The 18253-nt window shown below is 45.2% G+C and overlaps 1 protein-coding gene across 3 annotated transcripts in view; it reads left to right on the forward strand.

Annotated features, from left to right (window-relative positions):
* Nucleotides 1–18253, forward strand: part of LOC310853198 (prickle-like protein 1) — a 60411-nt gene that overhangs the window by 36941 nt on the left and 5217 nt on the right. For all 3 annotated transcript variants that reach the window (XM_083757439.1, XM_083757438.1, XM_083757437.1), the window contains exons 2-5: nucleotides 4419–4616; nucleotides 8335–8448; nucleotides 11428–11565; nucleotides 17723–17926. In XM_083757439.1, coding sequence (XP_083613565.1) covers nucleotides 4431–4616; nucleotides 8335–8448; nucleotides 11428–11565; nucleotides 17723–17926 — 642 coding nt within the window. In that variant the 5' untranslated portion in view covers nucleotides 4419–4430. The remainder of the gene's footprint in view (nucleotides 1–4418; nucleotides 4617–8334; nucleotides 8449–11427; nucleotides 11566–17722; nucleotides 17927–18253) is intronic.

Genomic DNA, 18253 nt, shown 5'->3' on the forward strand with positions numbered 1-18253 from the left:
TGTTGGCTCTCACTGGCAGTGACAGCCTAGGGATGCATCATGCTGCTTTTATCACTGGCAGTGATAGCCTATAGGGATGCGTCATGCTGCTTTTATTGGCAGTGACGTGCACAATGCAGTGCGTGATGATGGGATTGGATTTCCTGTTTCCACTGGGAAGGGCCATGCCGCGTAATTAAACAAAAAAAATTATACATTTACAAGAAGACTTTTCCACATCATTAACAACTAACAAAGTAGCAGACATGCATAATGTTACATAATATGACACAGCATCACCTCATGCTGAAGATTCCCTGTCAGAACCCAGTGCCCACTGCCCTCCTCCTTTTAAATAATGAAAACCGAGAAAGACTTTAAGGTTAGTTTAGATGGCTGTCAAATGTGTAGGATAGGTTAACAAAGGTTTCTGAGTGGTATCATTAACTGTTCTACCATAAAACCTGATAGTGTAGTCACTAAAAAGCTACACCCCCCTTTTGCTGTGATAAGGGCTTTGCCTTGAGCTTAAACAGCATTCATAATCTGTTCATTTGATGTTATGAGGCCTCCAGGCCTGTTTTTTTTAAATGGAATTCAATTGTATGGTAATTTAGGGCACTGCCACAAAGGCCACAAGCATAGGCAGAATTAGCATCTCTACGTGGGAAAGGTGTGTCCTCGTACCCACCATACATGAGGTCCTCTGTTCCCAGGACCTGTTCTGTCGGCATGTCCTTGATGTCTTATCCATATGAACACTTCCCTATTCAGGGCCAAACATTTGCTGAAAAAGAGGTGGCGTAGTATAGTTGGCACTGTCTCACAGCAGGCATGTCCCGGGTTCGAACCCCGGCAGGGTTTGCCCTTCTGTGGGGAGTTAGCATGTTCTCCCCATGTTTGCTTAGGGTTATAGACATGTTATGCATGCATGCTAGGTAGTATGTACTCCAGCTAGTGCACTACGACCGGAGTTGGTCCCTGAGCGCTTCGCGGTTGCCGGTCACTGCCCCAAGCATGGGTAAATTCAGAAGAAGTTACAGTGCAACGTGACCAAGCACAGAGCTGATCCTGGTCAAGTTTACTAGTATCAAGGATTTAACCCATTCTGACCTGAGATCAGATTCATACGAGGTTTTCCGCCGGACACACACTGGTCTGATTAAACCCATTCTGACCTGAGATCAGATTCTAAAAATGTCAGTCGTTCTTCGATTTTTCAAAAAATAGCAGACCTACAAGCTCGTATCGCGCCACTCGGTGGCGCGATATGAGCTTGTAGATCTGCTATTTTAAATAGCTAAAGCACAACATGATGCTGACACCAAAATGGGTGCCCGGTCAGAAAGGGTTAAGTGATTAAGTTGTTAATATTTGGCCATACTACCCTGTAAGAGACAAGCATCAATTGCGTCCTTCTATGTGCTTTGAAAGTCATAAATTTCAGTTAGGGTTAGATACCACATCAGCTATAATTATATTGATAAGTGCAAGTGAATAGAGCATGTAATCCATTGCTGTATCAACAACACTTTTTGATTGTACAGGAGAGATGAGCCCTGAAGCCATTTCTCTCAGTCTCAATTATGGGATTTGTCTTCATAAGCTCAAAGTGAACGCAACTCCAAAGTCATGATTTGCCTTTGCTCGCATATATCCCTTCAGTTTTTGTTTAATTGAAGCCATTGAGGCTTTAATACCTCAGAGGGCATGTCTTTTGTCCAAAAGATCAACCCTGTGTGAAGTTTGGAGGGGCTGTGTGAAGCTATGCTGACTGTTATTGCCCCAAACAAGCAGGGGCGTTCTGCCAGCCATTCTGGGGCCCCAATTTGCACGTCAAAGAGGCAGAACAGAGCCAGGGAAAGCAGAAGTGGCTTTTTCAACACTTTCTGAGACCAAAGCCTTGTTATCAGACTTGAAAAGGTGTGTGTGTGTGTGTGTGTGTGTGTGTGTGTGTGTGTGTGTGTGTGTGTGTGTGTGTGTGTGTGTGTGTGTGTGTGTGTGTGTGTGTGTGTGTGTGTGTGTGTGTGTGTGTGCGTGTGCGTGAAGAACATGGCTGGTTGAGATAAGACAGCTACCGCTGAAGGCGGGAGATGCATGCCGAGAACAGAAACACTCTTATCAGCTTGTAAAGAGAGGAGAAAAGGCTTATAGTTTGAAAGGCTAGTGTTTTAGCTTCAGAGAGGCTGCTTGGATGTGTGTTCAAGGCCTGAATAAAGATTTATCTTTAACCAGATGAACCCCCAGAGCCCCTATTCTGGGCATGGCTCATAATAGGTCGAGCATTCAGCAAAAACATTATATCTAATAGATCAGGACATTTCTGTGTAGATGAGGGGGGGGGGGGGGTTCAGTGGGCCTAGTATCAACTCCGGTCATCTAATTATATTGAGTTTAAAGGTATATTCAGTGATTTCACTTAATTCAAATATCACTTATTTTTTTGTTTTGTTGTGATAATCCACCCTACTATAGAGTGTGTTGGCCATATAAGGAGTTCCTCCCTGTCCCCAGTTAACCCCTGGGGGTCAAAAAACCTTAGGTTTAGTTTTTGACTCTCTATCCTGATTGGACGAAAGGCTGGGTCCCACAGCCAAAAACGAAACCTAAGGTTTTTTGAGTGAAATCACTGAATATACCTTTAAGTGGTTAAATGCACAGTTGCACACCTTTAATGGGGTATTATTTGCAGAGTTCTTTTGGGGCGTATGAAAGCTAGCATACACCGAATGCGTGTGCACTTTGTGTGTCCACTTGGTAACGAGAGAGGTTGTTTGGGTGATAATCTAACCCATTCTGACCGGGCACCCATTTTGGTGTCAGCATCATGTTATGCTTTAGCTATTTAAAAATAGCAGATCTACAAGCTCATATCGCGCCACCGAGTGGCGCGATACGAGCTTGTAGGTCTGCTATTTTTTTTTTATTATCGAAGAACGACTGACATTTTTAGAATCTGATCTCAGGTCAGAATGGGTTCATCAGACCAGTGTGTGTCCGGCGGAAACCTCATATGAATCTGATCTCAGGTCAGAATGGGCTAAAATGCCCAAATGTATGGACCATCTGCCCGCTCTGTGCCCACAGTAAAGCCCAAATGTATGGACCCTCTGCCCGCTCTGTGCCCACAGTAAAGCCCAAATGTATGGACCATCTGCCCGCTCTGTGCCCACAGTAAAGCCTGTTGAGACTGCGAATGCATTCGGAAGCATCGTGCCCTGCATGTCCGGGCATACTTTGCATACTGTACGTCACTCCTATATCGCTCTGATCCAGGGTATTATAACGCAGACATAGGACTAATCTTTCCATTCACCGGCGGCATGTTATGACACATGACGCTATTTGGTTCAGACAAAGATGTGGTTGGTTGGCAGAGGAGACAAACGTACACGTTTTCTGGGTCTTCCCAGAGTATGCACAAGCCAAATGATTGCTGTTTACCTGCCAAACCTGGCGCTGTGCGTGGTTTTGAACAAATCACCAATGTTCGGAGGTCATTTGTGATTATCTGGTGATCATACTAAAACAGATTCTGATCTGCCACCACCACTTTCATCCACCAGATGGCGCTCAATGTGTTTAACCATTTATACATCAGCCATACATCGCATCGTGACGTGTTGTGAGTGTGTAGATCTGCCATTTTCAAAAGATCTTGGAAATATTTTTTTTAAAGTTTAGACACATACATCTTGTATCGGGGGATTCGGGGTGGGTGGGTGACCGTGACACAAAATAATTTCAGACGGGGGTCCGCGGCCAGACACATTTCAATTTGGGCATCCTTGTTGACATGAAAAGGTTTGGACGACTGCAGTAGACAAACCTGATTACAGTTCAGAGACCTTTCAATGACCTGTCCTCGATCAAAGCAGAGAAGTAGCAAAGTGTGCCTGGTAAACCTCTTGGTGCACTGCTCTTTGTTCCATGACATGCTAGAATGCACTCTTAACGAGGCCACAGGTCATAGATATGTGCAGATTTACACGCAGCATGAAAGGTGGACAGATTGGTATACCCTGCCAGAGATAACAGACCTTTAATGTTAGCGCAGACCTTTTAACCTGATGTGCCTATAGCAAATGTAAATCCGCCATTGTAAAGGACTAGATCTCATTCATATGCAACGTGAGATATGCGCAGTTCAACTACAATTAAGTTGGCAGTGCATCTAGCGTCCAATCCTGTGCTGCTTCAAATACAGTAGTATTGACATTGTCGACCTGTAGGTCTCCTACCTGACACCATTAATGTCTCGGTGGAAGAGTAGAGGCTGCCTCCACCTTCATCTATGGCGTTATAATTTGGTTTTTATAACATAACCACTTATTAACCAGCGTTATCACGAAGAAAACAAATACATTGTGAAATGTCACACAATCGGCGTTGCTGATTTTAGTGATTTATTCATTCGTTTCCCTTTCTCTCTCAAACAGCGCCCGTGTGCCATGAACCTGGAGCGATTGGAGAGGGGGGAGCGCCTGTTGCCCCGAAGCCTAGAAATGGAGCCTCGTGCCGGGGGAAAGATGGGGAAGATCTCCCTGGGCTTCCAGAGAAGCTCCACGTCGGACGATGACTCTGGCTGTGCCCTGGAGGAGTACGCCTGGGTGCCTCCCGGACTCAGACCTGAACAGGTACAAACCCGGGCCTATCAGTTATCACTGTACTGAAGACTGCATAACCATTAACCCACTTCCTTGGTCCTTTGTCATCTGCACCAAATCTACAAGCTTGTCACGTTGTGAGGAGTTGTGAACCTCTATTTAGAATCACCCCAGAAGCACCCTGGCTCCTTTTTTAAACAGATTCTGGCAAATGTGTCCTTTTTACCCTGAGTTAAATCTACTCTATACTCTCAGTATTTTAGTGTGTATACATTATTGACGCACACAGGCAGTGGCTACAATGTGGCTCATACTGATACTGTGTGTACATCCAGTCCATAGTAGGCAGATTCCATTTCTGTCAGTGGACGTCACATTGCGGGTTCAGCCGAGGTAGCATGTGCGCATGGCGACACTGCGTCATACGGTATGTCACGCACGAGGATTAGCGCCGGCTGGCAGCAACCCAACATCTGTCACTGCTTTCACATGGGAACAAATTAAAGCATGTGTGGGGTTGTGCGAGCGTGAGCACATGTATCTCCAACATGACTCGTTCAGCAGCGATGACCACCCACGGCCGGTCGCATGCAGAAACCTTGTATCTCCATATTTCATGTTAAAAAAAAAAGTATATGAATACTGTAAAGTAAACCCTAATACCCTACTTTGTCGGACAATAGTGTCCCACGAAAGGTTATAAAGGTCACAAGTGTGAGCTTGTAGATCTGCTAATTGCGCTATTATGTTTTTAAGTTAAGTGAATGTGGTTAAGTGTATGTATGTATGTATGTGTGGGTTTTATGAATATTGAATGAGAAGTAGTTTGTGACTAAATAAACTATTAGATCCATTGGAAAACAGTTTCAGACAAGCACACCTTTCACCCGACAGCAACGATATATTTTTCAAAGTACAGTATACGCCCAGACAAACAGAATTCACATTTGGTCTGTCGAGAGCATTCAGTTCAGGGGAAACATCATTGACTCCGTTTGTTCCATCCCCACGTTGTGTGATGTGGTCACACATTGTGCAGTTGACTGAATTGCAATTGACAGTGTTTGCCCCATATTTGCATTTTTGGATGACATCACAGCATCAGTAGTCAAGGACAACATCATCCCGGAAAAAAAATCAGTCGTCATGTCGATATTTGGTGAATTTCCTCTCTTGAACGTCGTCGTATCTGCTGTTTTCGGCATGAGACACCATGGTATGATGACGTCATTAATCAGGCTTTATACACCCCGTTTCCCCAGTCATCGGTTCTGGTATTCTGGTACAGAAAACATTTTAGCAAACCAGATCAGACCTTTCATCTTCAGTATGAAGGTAGGATTCTGTCCCACTTACATGCACACATAGAGCTCCATTTTCGTCACCGCTAAACCCCTTATCCCTAAACATATTTGCCTTTTTTTTTTAAACTATTTTGAAAAGCTTTTTTGAATAGTTCAACTAGCCAATCTACATTGACACGTTGTGAGCTTGTAGACTGGCCATTTTAACTATTAATAGTAAAAAAAATAGTAAAAAGAAAAAGGCAAAGAAGTTTAGGAATAAGGAGTTTAGCGGTGATGAAAATGGAGCCCATTGAGTCAGGGCCTTTACACGCATTGCATGCACACACACACACACACATGAATGGATAATATACCTTTGCACATCTGCACATGCACACACACACACACACACACACACACACGCACGCGCGCACATGAACACGCACACACTGACATTCATAAACCTTCAAACGTCCATAAAACAGCTGCCCCAGTGCCCCAGTGAAGTTCTTGTAAGTCACCATTTCTCCATATTAGCCTGCTTAAAAGAAGAAAAACATGCTTGTTATGTTAAAATACCGTTCACGGTTTTCACCACAATTGGAGGCAGTCTCTGGCTGGGGGCGTACAGAGTTATTTGCTCCAGCATGACACCCATGATAGGAGCAGCATGTTCACTTAATCCTGTATGTTAAGAGGGTTGGTGTTGCAACCTCAGCAGAATGTTAGCTGCTGAGTTTTTAGCCTTGGGCCAGAGTGTGATTTCCACTCCTTTGTGAGTGAGTGAGTGAGTGTGCGTGTGCGTGCGTGTGCGCAGCACCATTAAGCTTTTATTCCTTTTCTTTACTGCTCGACTCCTTCTGTCTGCAAACATGTCCTCTCGTCTGCAGGCTATGTGGCACTTGTCCAACTCTCTCTCTCTTTCTGTCTCTCCATCTATGTCTCTCCTCCACTTTCCATTTGCATCAGTGTGCGGTTAAACAGTTAAACTGAGAGGGTGGTCTTTTTTGTTGTTGTTTCGTCTATGGTCATCTGCGCTGAACTGCATTCATGAAGAAATAGAGATTCCATATGGTCTTCGGCACTTGTGTCTTTACTCTTTACCTGGTGTTTTTCTTTTTCAAACGCCACCATTGAAGAGCTAAAGGTTCTTTGTTGCATCTTTTGTCAGGAAAAACATTCAATGTCTAGACAGCAGACAATGACATCCATGACATATCTCTGACTCACAACTTCATATTTGGCCAAGGGTTCAGGCTGATTCGATCGGCATTGACGTTCATTATGAAATTAAATGTGGAAACAAAAATAAGGCGCTTAAAGAGGGAGGTACTTCTGCTGCGCTGATCTGTCGCATGACCCGGTCGAGACAGACATGTCAGACATGTCTTGCATAGCCAGGGCTATTTCTAGACTCCTACATAGACATGCTGTGAAGTGGGGTCCAGGGACCTCCAGGGTTCCTTGAGGGGGGGGTTATGTGTCTGTAACTCTCTGAGTTACGGGGGTCCCTTGGAATTAAAAGGTTTAAGAACCACTGCTGTATAGAGAACCACCTGATTGGTTTGTGCTGGGGGGCCTTTCCTTGCGTTGTGCTCTAGTGTAGACCAGGGCATTGGAGACGCGTATGTAAAACATGAGGAGAGGAAGTCACATGAAATGGGCGAATCCTTGTCACACACATTAGACAACCGAGGCCTGACCGAACCACTGTCAGTCCTTCTAACTCACTTAAAGAGGAAAACATCATAAGACTGGTGAAGATTAGATTTTCTCCGTGCAGAGTCTTCGTCAGTTTGCATAATAGCCTGCATTCATTACTATTAGAGTCTCTTCATCTCTTGTTCAATCGAATGATATGCTTTATTGGTAACTTGATTTGTAGTGAAATTTGTAGTTAATTTCCAAAACAATGAATAACCCTTTGATGGTATAAAAAAGGAAGGGGGAAAAAAATGAAAATTAATGTCATTATAACCATTCAATATCTTTTGACAGAAAAGTCTGCGCAACTGTGTGACACGTACACCACTTATTTAACCCCTTTATTCTTTCCCCCCCCCTCTACACCGAATATTTTAACCGAAAATAGCCGATCTACAAGTTCCCAAAGTGTCACAAAGTGACCTTGTGCCCTTAGTTCGCCTATTATGACATGCCCAGAGTAGCGATGCTAGCATTCAAGTGTTTTTTACCCAATTTGGGCGGGAACCCCTTTTGGTGTTTTAAACATTATGTTATAATTTTGCGATTGAAAAAAAAAAAAGATCTACAAGCTCATAGCGCGCCACCGAGTGGCGCGCTACGAGCTTTATAGGTCTGCTATTTTTCTTTTAATCGTGAAAATATTTATTTCAGATTTTTCTTTTCTTTTTTTTTTAGGTCAGGCCTAAATGGGGTTAGAAAAAAACGATGTTGGCTGTTACTTTTGAAACTCAGTCTGTGTGTCTGTGTGTCCCCAGGTCCAGATGTACTTCTCCTGTCTGCCAGAGGACAAGGTGCCATACGTCAACAGTCCAGGAGAGAACCACCGCATCAGGCAGCTCCTGTACCAGCTGCCCCCACACGACAACGAGGTGTGTGTGTGTGTGTGTGTGTGTGTGTGTGTGTGTGTGTGTGTGTGTGTGTGTGTGTGTGTGTGTGTGTGTGTGTGTGTGTGTGTGTGTGTGTGTGTGTGCGTGTGCGTGTGCGTGTGCGTGCGTGTGCGTGCGTGTCCTTGTGTGAGAAATAAATACAGATGGGAGAGAGAGGTTTATGTCTTTCACACTAATAAAGCACATCAAATCGAACTGGACTGAACTGGATGTAATGAACCGTGGCTCAGGGGGTAGAGTGACCGGATGGTTTAAACTGGACTGAACTGGATGTAATGAACCGTGGCTCAGGGGGTAGAGTGACCGGATGGTTTAAACTGGACTGAACTGGATGTAATGAACCGTGGCTCAGGGGGTAGAGTGACCGGATGGCTTAAACTGGACTGAACTGGATGTAATGAACCGTGGCTCAGGGGGTAGAGTGACCGGATGGTTTAAACTGGACTGAACTGGATGTAATGAACCGTGGCTCAGGGGGTAGAGTGACCGGATGGTTTAAACTGGACTGAACTGGATGTAATGAACCGTGGCTCAGGGGGTAGAGTGACCGGATGGCTTAAACTGGACTGAACTGGATGTAATGAACCGTGGCTCAGGGGGTAGAGTGACCGGATGGCTTAAACTGGACTGAACTGGATGTAATGAACCGTGGCTCAGGGGGTAGAGTGACCGGATGGTTTAAACTGGACTGAACTGGATGTAATGAACTGTGGCTCAGGGGGTAGAGTGACCGGATGGTTTAAACTGGACTGAACTGGATTGTACTAGGGGTGCAACAGTTAATCAAACCAATCAATCAGTGTGTTCGACTTTTCTTTTTAAGTTCTTCTCAATTAGCCCTTCGCTAAGTCCCTCCCCAACCCGTGTCAGTGTCCAATAGGCACGTTAGCAGCGAGGAGACAGGGTAAGCTGTCCTTCTCGCCCATAGAGATGCATGTTAAATGACGGGATTCCTCCATATAATCCATCATTTCAGTCGCAAGAGCATCAAAATGTCTTCTAAATCTGGTGAACCAGGCCTGCAGGAGGCTATGTGCACTGGACAAAGTTGCATGACACTATTTCAATAAACTAGTTGCACGGTAAGACTACGGTCATTAGTATTATTGCCATCATCACATGGGTGGGTCAGTGGTGTAACCTTCTCGACGTTAAGCCGTGTATATGTTCAACAACACAGGCACAGCCATGCAAAATAACACTGACAGCTACGAGGTGGCGAAAGCTTGACCTGCATAGCAACAGTAGCTAAACTATTTACATTGGCATTGTACAATCGCCTTTTGGGGTGGGATTTGGCGAAGGGCTATAGTTGTTCTGTAAAACGACTTTGGGTGCCTAGAAAAGTGCTATATAAATCAAATATATTATTATTATTATTATATTTGACTTATCGAAAAAGTAATCGGTAGAATAATCGCTAAGAAGATGATGGACAGTTGCAGCCGTGGACTTGTGTCTGCAGTGCTGGGCGTAGCTGGGACTGGGAGAGACATCATGCCCAGCGGTGTTGCTGACCGCAGGCCGACGTCAGCACTGTCTCGGCAAAGACAAACGCACAGTCCCATGAGCCCCTCTGGCCAAACGTTAGTGACCCGAGAACAATTAAAACAAGTTAAGCCCGACTCGTCCCGTACACTATCTTTACGGTTGTGTAAACCCATGTAGTCTTTGTGAACCGCCATTGTCCTGATTCTCTTTGTCAGCTGAGTTTACATTAGGAGTTATGGTGGTGGTGGGTGTGTGTGTGTGTGTGTGTTTGTTCTGCACACACACACACAAGCACACACAAGCACACGCACATGCTTGTAAGGTGAAGCAACTACAGGGGGTGGTCTGGGCATGAGCGCACACACGCACACACACACACACACACACACACACACACACACGCACACACACACACACACACACACACACACACACACACACACAGCACTTGACTGAGCAATTTTATGATGTTTGCTGGCAGACCTGAGGGTTGAGGAAGCAAGCTGGCGGAAGATTCCTGGCATAGCTGTGGTTTACTAGGATAGAAGTGTGTGTGTGTGTGTGTGTGTGTGTGTGTGTGGTGTTTATGTGCACGCTTGCACGCACATATGTATTTGTGCGCAATTATGAGAGCCAAAGACACTGTCCGAAATAGAGAGCTTTCATGTGTGACATGCCAGGGAGAGAGATGGCGTGGGTGAGTCCACTTGTGGTTGCGTGTGCGTACCTCATCATCATTTCCAGTTGTTTAGAGAGGACAACGGAGGTGGTTGTTATAGGATTCTCTCCCGTCTGTTATCTGCACCTTCATCTCCATCGCTAAACACAAGGCGGAGGGGTCTAGTTTGCCCTCACGCCATCCTGTCAACACGGCCTCCAGGGGGAATGAGGCTGAAATCAACCCCTCTGACCATATGAGGGCTCAGAGCGATGCACTTAACATTGAACGTTGCATGTAAAGAAAGAATGAATGATTTATTATTATTATTATTATTATTTCAACTCTCTACTTCTGTCCTCCTCTTCTTTCCAATCCGTCTGGGCGATATGACCTCAAATCATTTGAGAATAATCGTGAGATGTCAAATCCTCAATTATTAATGATTATTTCCATAGTGAAAATATCAAGCTATAAGCTCACAGCGCATACAATGGGTTGCATTGTGAGCTTGTATGTCGGCTATTTCAACTATTTTATGCACGGGGTACCAGGTAAATTACAGTGGTTCAGATCAGACTAATACATTTTGACGATAATATGTGTGATTGATTCAGCCAGATTAAGTCAGTTAGTTCTAAATGTCCCATTTCATTATTTTTTCGTTTTAATTGCCCATACCAGCCCTGTCTCTCGCTCTGACTGACTCTTTCCCCACCTGCTGTCTTTCTGTGTGCCCCATTCCCTCCCTCTGTTGTGGTTTCTTTCTAACTCTCTCCATGTGGTCTCTCTGTCTCTCTCTCTCCTGCCAGGTGCGTTACTGCCAGTCTATGAGTGAGGAGGAGAGGAGGGAGCTGCACATGTTCAGTGCCCAGAGGAAGAGAGAGGCGCTGGGCAGAGGAACACCCAGGATCCTGCCTCGAGCGCTGCAACACACCCGCTGTGAGAATGTATGTGCCAAACACACACAAGTCACGCACAGTCGCGCGCACACACACACACACACACACACACACACACGTGTGCGCACGTACGCGCACTTGCAGATGGCTGCATGGACAAAATGCACATAAACAAAAGAATGCACGGTAATAACAATGCATGGGTGGTTTCAGTGCACGAGGGCATGCATAATGAGGGCACTCACACGCAAGTGCAAACGGGTTTTCCAGACATTAAGTCAATCAACGTACAGTAACACACACACACACACACACACACACACACACACACACACACACACACACACACACACACACCTCCTTTCCTCAGTACAGCCATGAGGTAACCCAATTAAGGGAACCAAACGGCGGTCTTCATTTATTCATATCAGCAACAACATGACACCCGCTGTCCCATCCCCATTGTGTTGAGGCCCGAGGCGGGGATTGCGATTGGCCATTGTCAGTGGTTTTAATCACGGACATAAACGTCCTCATTAGAGAGAGAGAGAGAGAGGAATCAAGGAAATTGGGAAGCTCACGCTCAAGCCGAGCGTAGAAGGCCGAGCCTCATCGCAAGGAATTTGACCAATTTCCTGCCGTTTCCGCACCTCAGCGAGCTCGACCCGTGTTTGCACCAAATGCAAATGAATGAGAGGAGGCGTGACACGCATAGACATATAACCCATTCTGAACGGGCACCCATTTTGGTGTCAGCATCATGTTATGCTTTAGCTATTGAAAAATAGCAGATCTACAAGCTCATATCGCGCCACCGAGTGGCGCGATACAAGCTTGTAGGTCTGCTATTTTTGAAAAAATCGAAGAACGACTGACATTTTTAGAATCTGATCTCAGGTCAGAATGGGTTAATCAGACCAGTGTGTGTCCCGTGGAAACCTCATATGAATCTGATCTCAGGTCAGAATGGGATAAACGTAGACGCCCATTTCCGGCTGTGGAGTGTATGTGGTGCTCAAGGGAGGGCAAAACCTTCCCGAGATTCCTTGCGAAGCCCCGCGGAAGCATGAGCGTGCGTCACAGAGTGCATATTCGGGAAAGATGCGATGTGATTGGTAATCACTTGAGTGGCAGCGTGACGTAACGTAGCCTTCCACACTTCGGTCGTACTTCCTCTCCCAGTGTAAATTCTTCCGCCCCTCCTTCAACACACATCGCTCCAACGAACTGCAGCCGCCAATGAGGCATCTAGTTTTTTAAATATCTATGGTGAAACGTGGCTTAATGTCTGACCGGGATTCGATCGGGCAACATTTAGGGTCTGTGATGATCATGACATTTTTGTCCATTACTTTACTTACATACTGGCCTTTATGCCGGCTGGCATGTAAGGCAGCAACAGAGGTCTTTACTCTTTAACCCATTCTGACCTGAGATCAGATTCTAGAAATGTCAGTCGCTCTTCGATTTTTCAAAAATAGCAGACCTACAAGCTCGTATCGCGCCACTCGGTGGCGCGATATGAGCTTGTAGATCTGCTATTTTTCAATAGCTAAAGCATAACATGATGCTGACACCAAAATGGGTGCCCGGTCAGAATGGGTTAAATATCTATGGTGAAACGTGGCTTAATGTCTGATCGGGATTCGATCGGGGCAACATTTAGGGTCTGTGATGATCATGAAATTTTTGTCATTACTTTACTTAACATACTGGCCTTTATGCCGGCTGGCATGTAAGGCAGCAACAGAGGTCTTTACTCTTTAACCCATTCTGACCTGAGATCAGATTCATACGAGGTTTCCACATGGACACACACTGGTCTGATTAACCCATTCTGACCTGAGATCAGATTCTAGAAATGTCAGTCGCTCTTCGATTTTTCAAAAATAGCAGACCTACAAGCTCGTATCGCGCCACTCGGTGGCGCGATATGAGCTTGTAGATCTGCTATTTTTCATGATGCCAACACCAAAATGGGTGCCCGGTCAGAATGGGTTATAGAACCCCATGTGTGATGCACTTTGGAACACAGACATAAAATAAGAATTAGATTTATTTATGCTTTTAGGCGAGCAGTTTGGCTTTGTGAACAAAATAATGCACTGGACAGATGATGAATAACAAAATATGCAAAATATGCAATGACCAGCCCTAATGATCAAAATAAATCATCATTTATTTTCCTTGCTGTCGTCATCCAGAAAACCGGAAAATTGCTGTGGATATTTGGTGTCAACATTGTGTGGGTTCTGCTTTCACACACCCCTAAAACAACAGCTTGTTCCTAGTCTTGAGTCACTGGTTTTATTGAGAGCATGGCTGGTTTTATGGAGAGGAATAAATCGAGTGGAGTATGGGAGACGGTGTAGGAGGAGACTCGAGGGAGGTCTCTGTCATTGTAATTACTGTGCCATCAGTGGGCGCCGGTCACTACATAAACGCTGGATCCTGGTGTCCCTATTTTGGCCATGTCATTATAGGAAACCATTTAAATGTGAATCTAGCTTGGAGCTTAGTTCATGCAGATGCACTCGAGAGGTTTACAAGCAGTATACAGTAAGTGATATCTGCAACACTGTAGTGTCAAGCAGGCAGCGGACCGGTTTGGCGGTCTTTTTAAACTTGCCTCATTCACTGTTGTTCCTCTTGCTGTCAGTGTCACAGAAGGTTGGCATGTGTTTGCTTGCTTCCACCACCACCCCAGCACCACCACCACCACCACCATCTCTGCTTTCCCTAAGGTTTCTTTTCTCCCCTGGGGTTACAGTATGTCTATATCTCCCTGCATTTAAATAGTTGTCTTGTGCTGAGCGGGGAGTAACATATAGCAGAGCCAGGATGTCCAGTTGAAAAATAATATTCAGTTACATCTTATGAATCAAATGTCTTCAATCTATATTTGACGTATCCGAATGAACTTAAGAAATGTTCAAAAACCGCAAAAATAATCTAATTAGCTCTCCACCAATCGCGTCGTGGCGTGTCTTCTGCTCGCCGTACGACGAAGTATGTAGCAGGCTTAAGTGGTTAAGCAAGTCCATGACCGTGTTCCTATTAAAAACATCCTCTCACTGGCATGTCCCTATTGGCTTACAATGAAACCAAAGATGAACATGCCGCTAGTTAAGATGCTTTTGGCATGCCCGGCCCTGGCCAGGAACCTGCCCACATCCTGTGAGAGGAGGCTGGGTTGGCGGAATGGGTCGCTGCGGGTCTGGAGTGGGGGGTCCCCGCGGGGCACGCCATCCAGGAAAGACAGGCTCAGACATGCTAATCCTCACGGACAGCAGATGGGACCCATCAGTGAGGCCAAGGCAAACGCAGGGACGCCAGGTCACACGGCTAGGTTCACAAACGCACGGCACGAGTGTTTGTGAATGCGCGCTCAAATGTGCGTGCATGAGTTCGGTCACATTTGTTTTCTCATCGTTACAGTGTAAATATACATGCGCAGAGTTACCCTCTTATGTGTAGACACACACAGATACATGCATTCATGTCATACACCCCCCCACCCACACACACAAACAGTTCCTCCCAACACACATTTTGTCTCTCCCTCTCTCTCACACACACACACACACACACACACACACACACACTTTATCAGGCTCCTGTTTCACAGTGCCGTAACTCCAGGGGACACACGACACCCCTGTATCCAAGCGCCCTGTCCGGCCTGGTAATAATGACTAACAGCTGGGCACGGTGTCCCATGGCTGCGGGCCTACGGTGTCTCATAGCTCCTCTGGGTTATATAAAGACTGGAGACTGTACCTTCAGACACGCTCTGATGAATTCTCACTGGAGTCATATGATCCCTGAACTTGGGACCGAGGCCCAGAGTTTCTGTTTTAAGTTTACAGTGCACAGCAACAACAGAAATGCTGTCTAGAGACGGCCGCTCTGATCTATCTCGTGTTCTGCGTTAGGAAAGTCTTTTGCTTTTGCATTTCGCGGCATTTCGCGCATGTTCTTTTAATCCGACGTGATGAGCGTTCTGCTAGCAGCAAGACCAACCTAACAGTTGTGTGTGACAGTAGATCAAGCTTCCAATTCCACCATTTGTAAGCAAACCACAATAAAGTGGGAATGTTCCGAGAAGGACCTTGAATGACATTACACACATTAACCCTTGGAATGCCAGTCCCAATTTTTTTGTTTGGGTAACAAATTGGCATATTTTTAATTCATCGTTTTAACATACAAGAAAGATCTGGTGGATTGAAGAGATGTTTTTTGTTGTTCATTCATTGCAAATGTATTCTCTCGATTCGCCACCAGATGGCGGGAAAGCATCATTATGCTGATTTTGGCTAAAATAGACGGATCTTCCTAAGTCACTTCCGGTTGAACGATCAACAACATCCTGTAGTAGTTTGACCCTAATCAATAGTTTGGCTGGTCCGGATTGCTAAGCTAATGCTATATTTTTCATAACTAAGTCAAATTAACCTCAAATCAACCCCAAAAGATCGCAAAATATCACATTTTTTACACCGACGCACATAGAGACGGCGCGCGTGCACGATAGCGCACGATCATGCGGATTTCGGCCGTTTTTTGGTAAATTACATCCAACATTAGTGATATTAGCGAAAAAATATTAATTTTTGCTCTTTTGACCCCGCGATAACTGATATTGATTGTCATTCCATTTTTTCCGTTAACGGGAGGTTTAGATTTTTCGATTAATTCCGTTTTTTCCGTGAATTGTAGGCCAAGGGTTAAACACATTATTTCGCTCAAATTGCATCCTTCTTTACCAAGTCCATGTTTGTGCCACCAAAGTGAAGGGGCATTCAAGAGATTGTTCCCTGTTCAATAACGGCTTTGAAGAGCTTCTATTCAATTATTTTCTGTTATAAAAATTTGATAACGGAAAATAATTGAATAGGACACATTTAATGTGTTATTGCTGCTATGCCGAGCTATCTCTGACTGAAACACAGATCTGTTTTCAATAGATCATGTTCCATTGGCACTTACAGTATGATCACCTGTTGTTTAGTTTCCTTTGTTTGAGCGTCAGTGTCAACTGAAATGCCAGGATGATGGATATGTTTTGAATGGATATCCCCTGTAATCCGACAGTTGTGTGTGGCACATTCCTCAGGCATCGTAGCCATGAAGAGAGGAACTAAAAACATAATTTGGAGTTGGTTTCCCTGTAATGCTGTGTCCGTCCTATAACATATAATTTAAGGGTTATATCCAATGTGGCATGGAGATGAACACAGAATTCCAGAGCTATTTTGAAAAGGTATCCTCCTTGATCCCATTCTGACTTCCCTTCCCCCCCCTACCCCCCACAGCAGTCCTGTGTCCCGTGGAAGTGTCCTTGAGCGAGGCACTGAACCCCATCCATACCTGCTCCAACCATTGTGGATAAGACCACAAGCTAAATGCGTCATAATGGAAAATGTGAAAGTGACCATGTCATCCACATTTTAATCAAAGGGTCACACGGTTCCATCTCCTCCGACGTGTTTCCATGTGTCCTTTCAACATGTCCTTGACTAAGACGCTGAACCCCTATACTTTAAACCCATTGTGTATCACTGTGCCGTAAAGCCTATCATGACAATATAACTTCTCCCGCAAGGGGGTCCTGTTCCTTAACCACTTAAGTATATTAATTGTTTGTATGACAAATAGAGAAAATACTGTATACTTCCTTGTATGACAAATAGCGAGAATAGCCTATCTACAAGGTTGTAAATCTGTTTGTAATTGTTTCGGGGGAGTTTTGTTTAGAAAGGTTTTCACCTATGACGTGCCCAAAATGGGGACTTACTTACTTACTTACTTACTTACTTACTTACTTAACCCATTCTGACCGGGCACCCATTTTGGTGTCGGCATCATGTTATTCTTTAGCTATTGAAAAATAGCAGATCTACAAGCTCATATCGCGCCACCGAGTGGCGCGATACGAGCTTGTAGGTCTGCCATTTTTGAAAAATCGAACGACTGACATTTTTAGAATCTGATCTCGGGTCAGAATGGGTTAATCAGACCAGTGTGTGTCCAGTGGAAACCTCGTATGAATCTGATCTCAGGTCAGAATGGGTTAAGTTACTTACGCCTATTACCCCTTCTGGGGTTTAGGCCGTCGTCAAAATGGGGACGCCAAAGTTGGAAGTGTTTTCAACCATTCCCTCCCGTGGGTCTGACGTTTGTGTTGTGTTTGTGTTTCCAGTGCAGTGGGAGCATCAACGGAGGGGAGATGGCCATCTTTGCGTCCAGAGCGGGGCCCAGCCCCTGCTGGCACCCGTCGTGCTTTGCGTGCGCCACGTGTCAGGAGCTGCTGGTGGACCTCATCTACTTCCACCAGAACGGAAAGATCCACTGTGGACGGCACCACGCCGAGCTCCTCAAACCCCGCTGCTCCGCCTGCGACGAGGTGAGCTGAAGGAGAGCACCGAACCCAGGCGACACATAATGTGCCGATGACGCATTGTGTGTGTCTGCTGTTTCAGACACTGACGTTTAAGGGCATACACGGGCAACTGGCAGCCCCGGGGGGCCACATGCGGCCCCCACCGTCACTTAACCCATTTTAGGTTGTTAGCATTACGTTATGCTTTAGCTATTTAAAAATAGCAGATCTACAAGCACATAGCGAGCTTGTAGGTATGCTATTTTTGGGGGAAAAAAATAGAAACATAGCTTTTTCAGAAAACTGTCATTTTCAAACAGACATTTTTAGAATCTGATCTCAGATCAGAAT

This window comes from Protomyctophum parallelum (assembly GCF_964188405.1).
Source record: "Protomyctophum parallelum genome assembly, chromosome: 22".
Taxonomy (NCBI): Eukaryota; Metazoa; Chordata; class Actinopteri; order Myctophiformes; family Myctophidae; genus Protomyctophum; species Protomyctophum parallelum.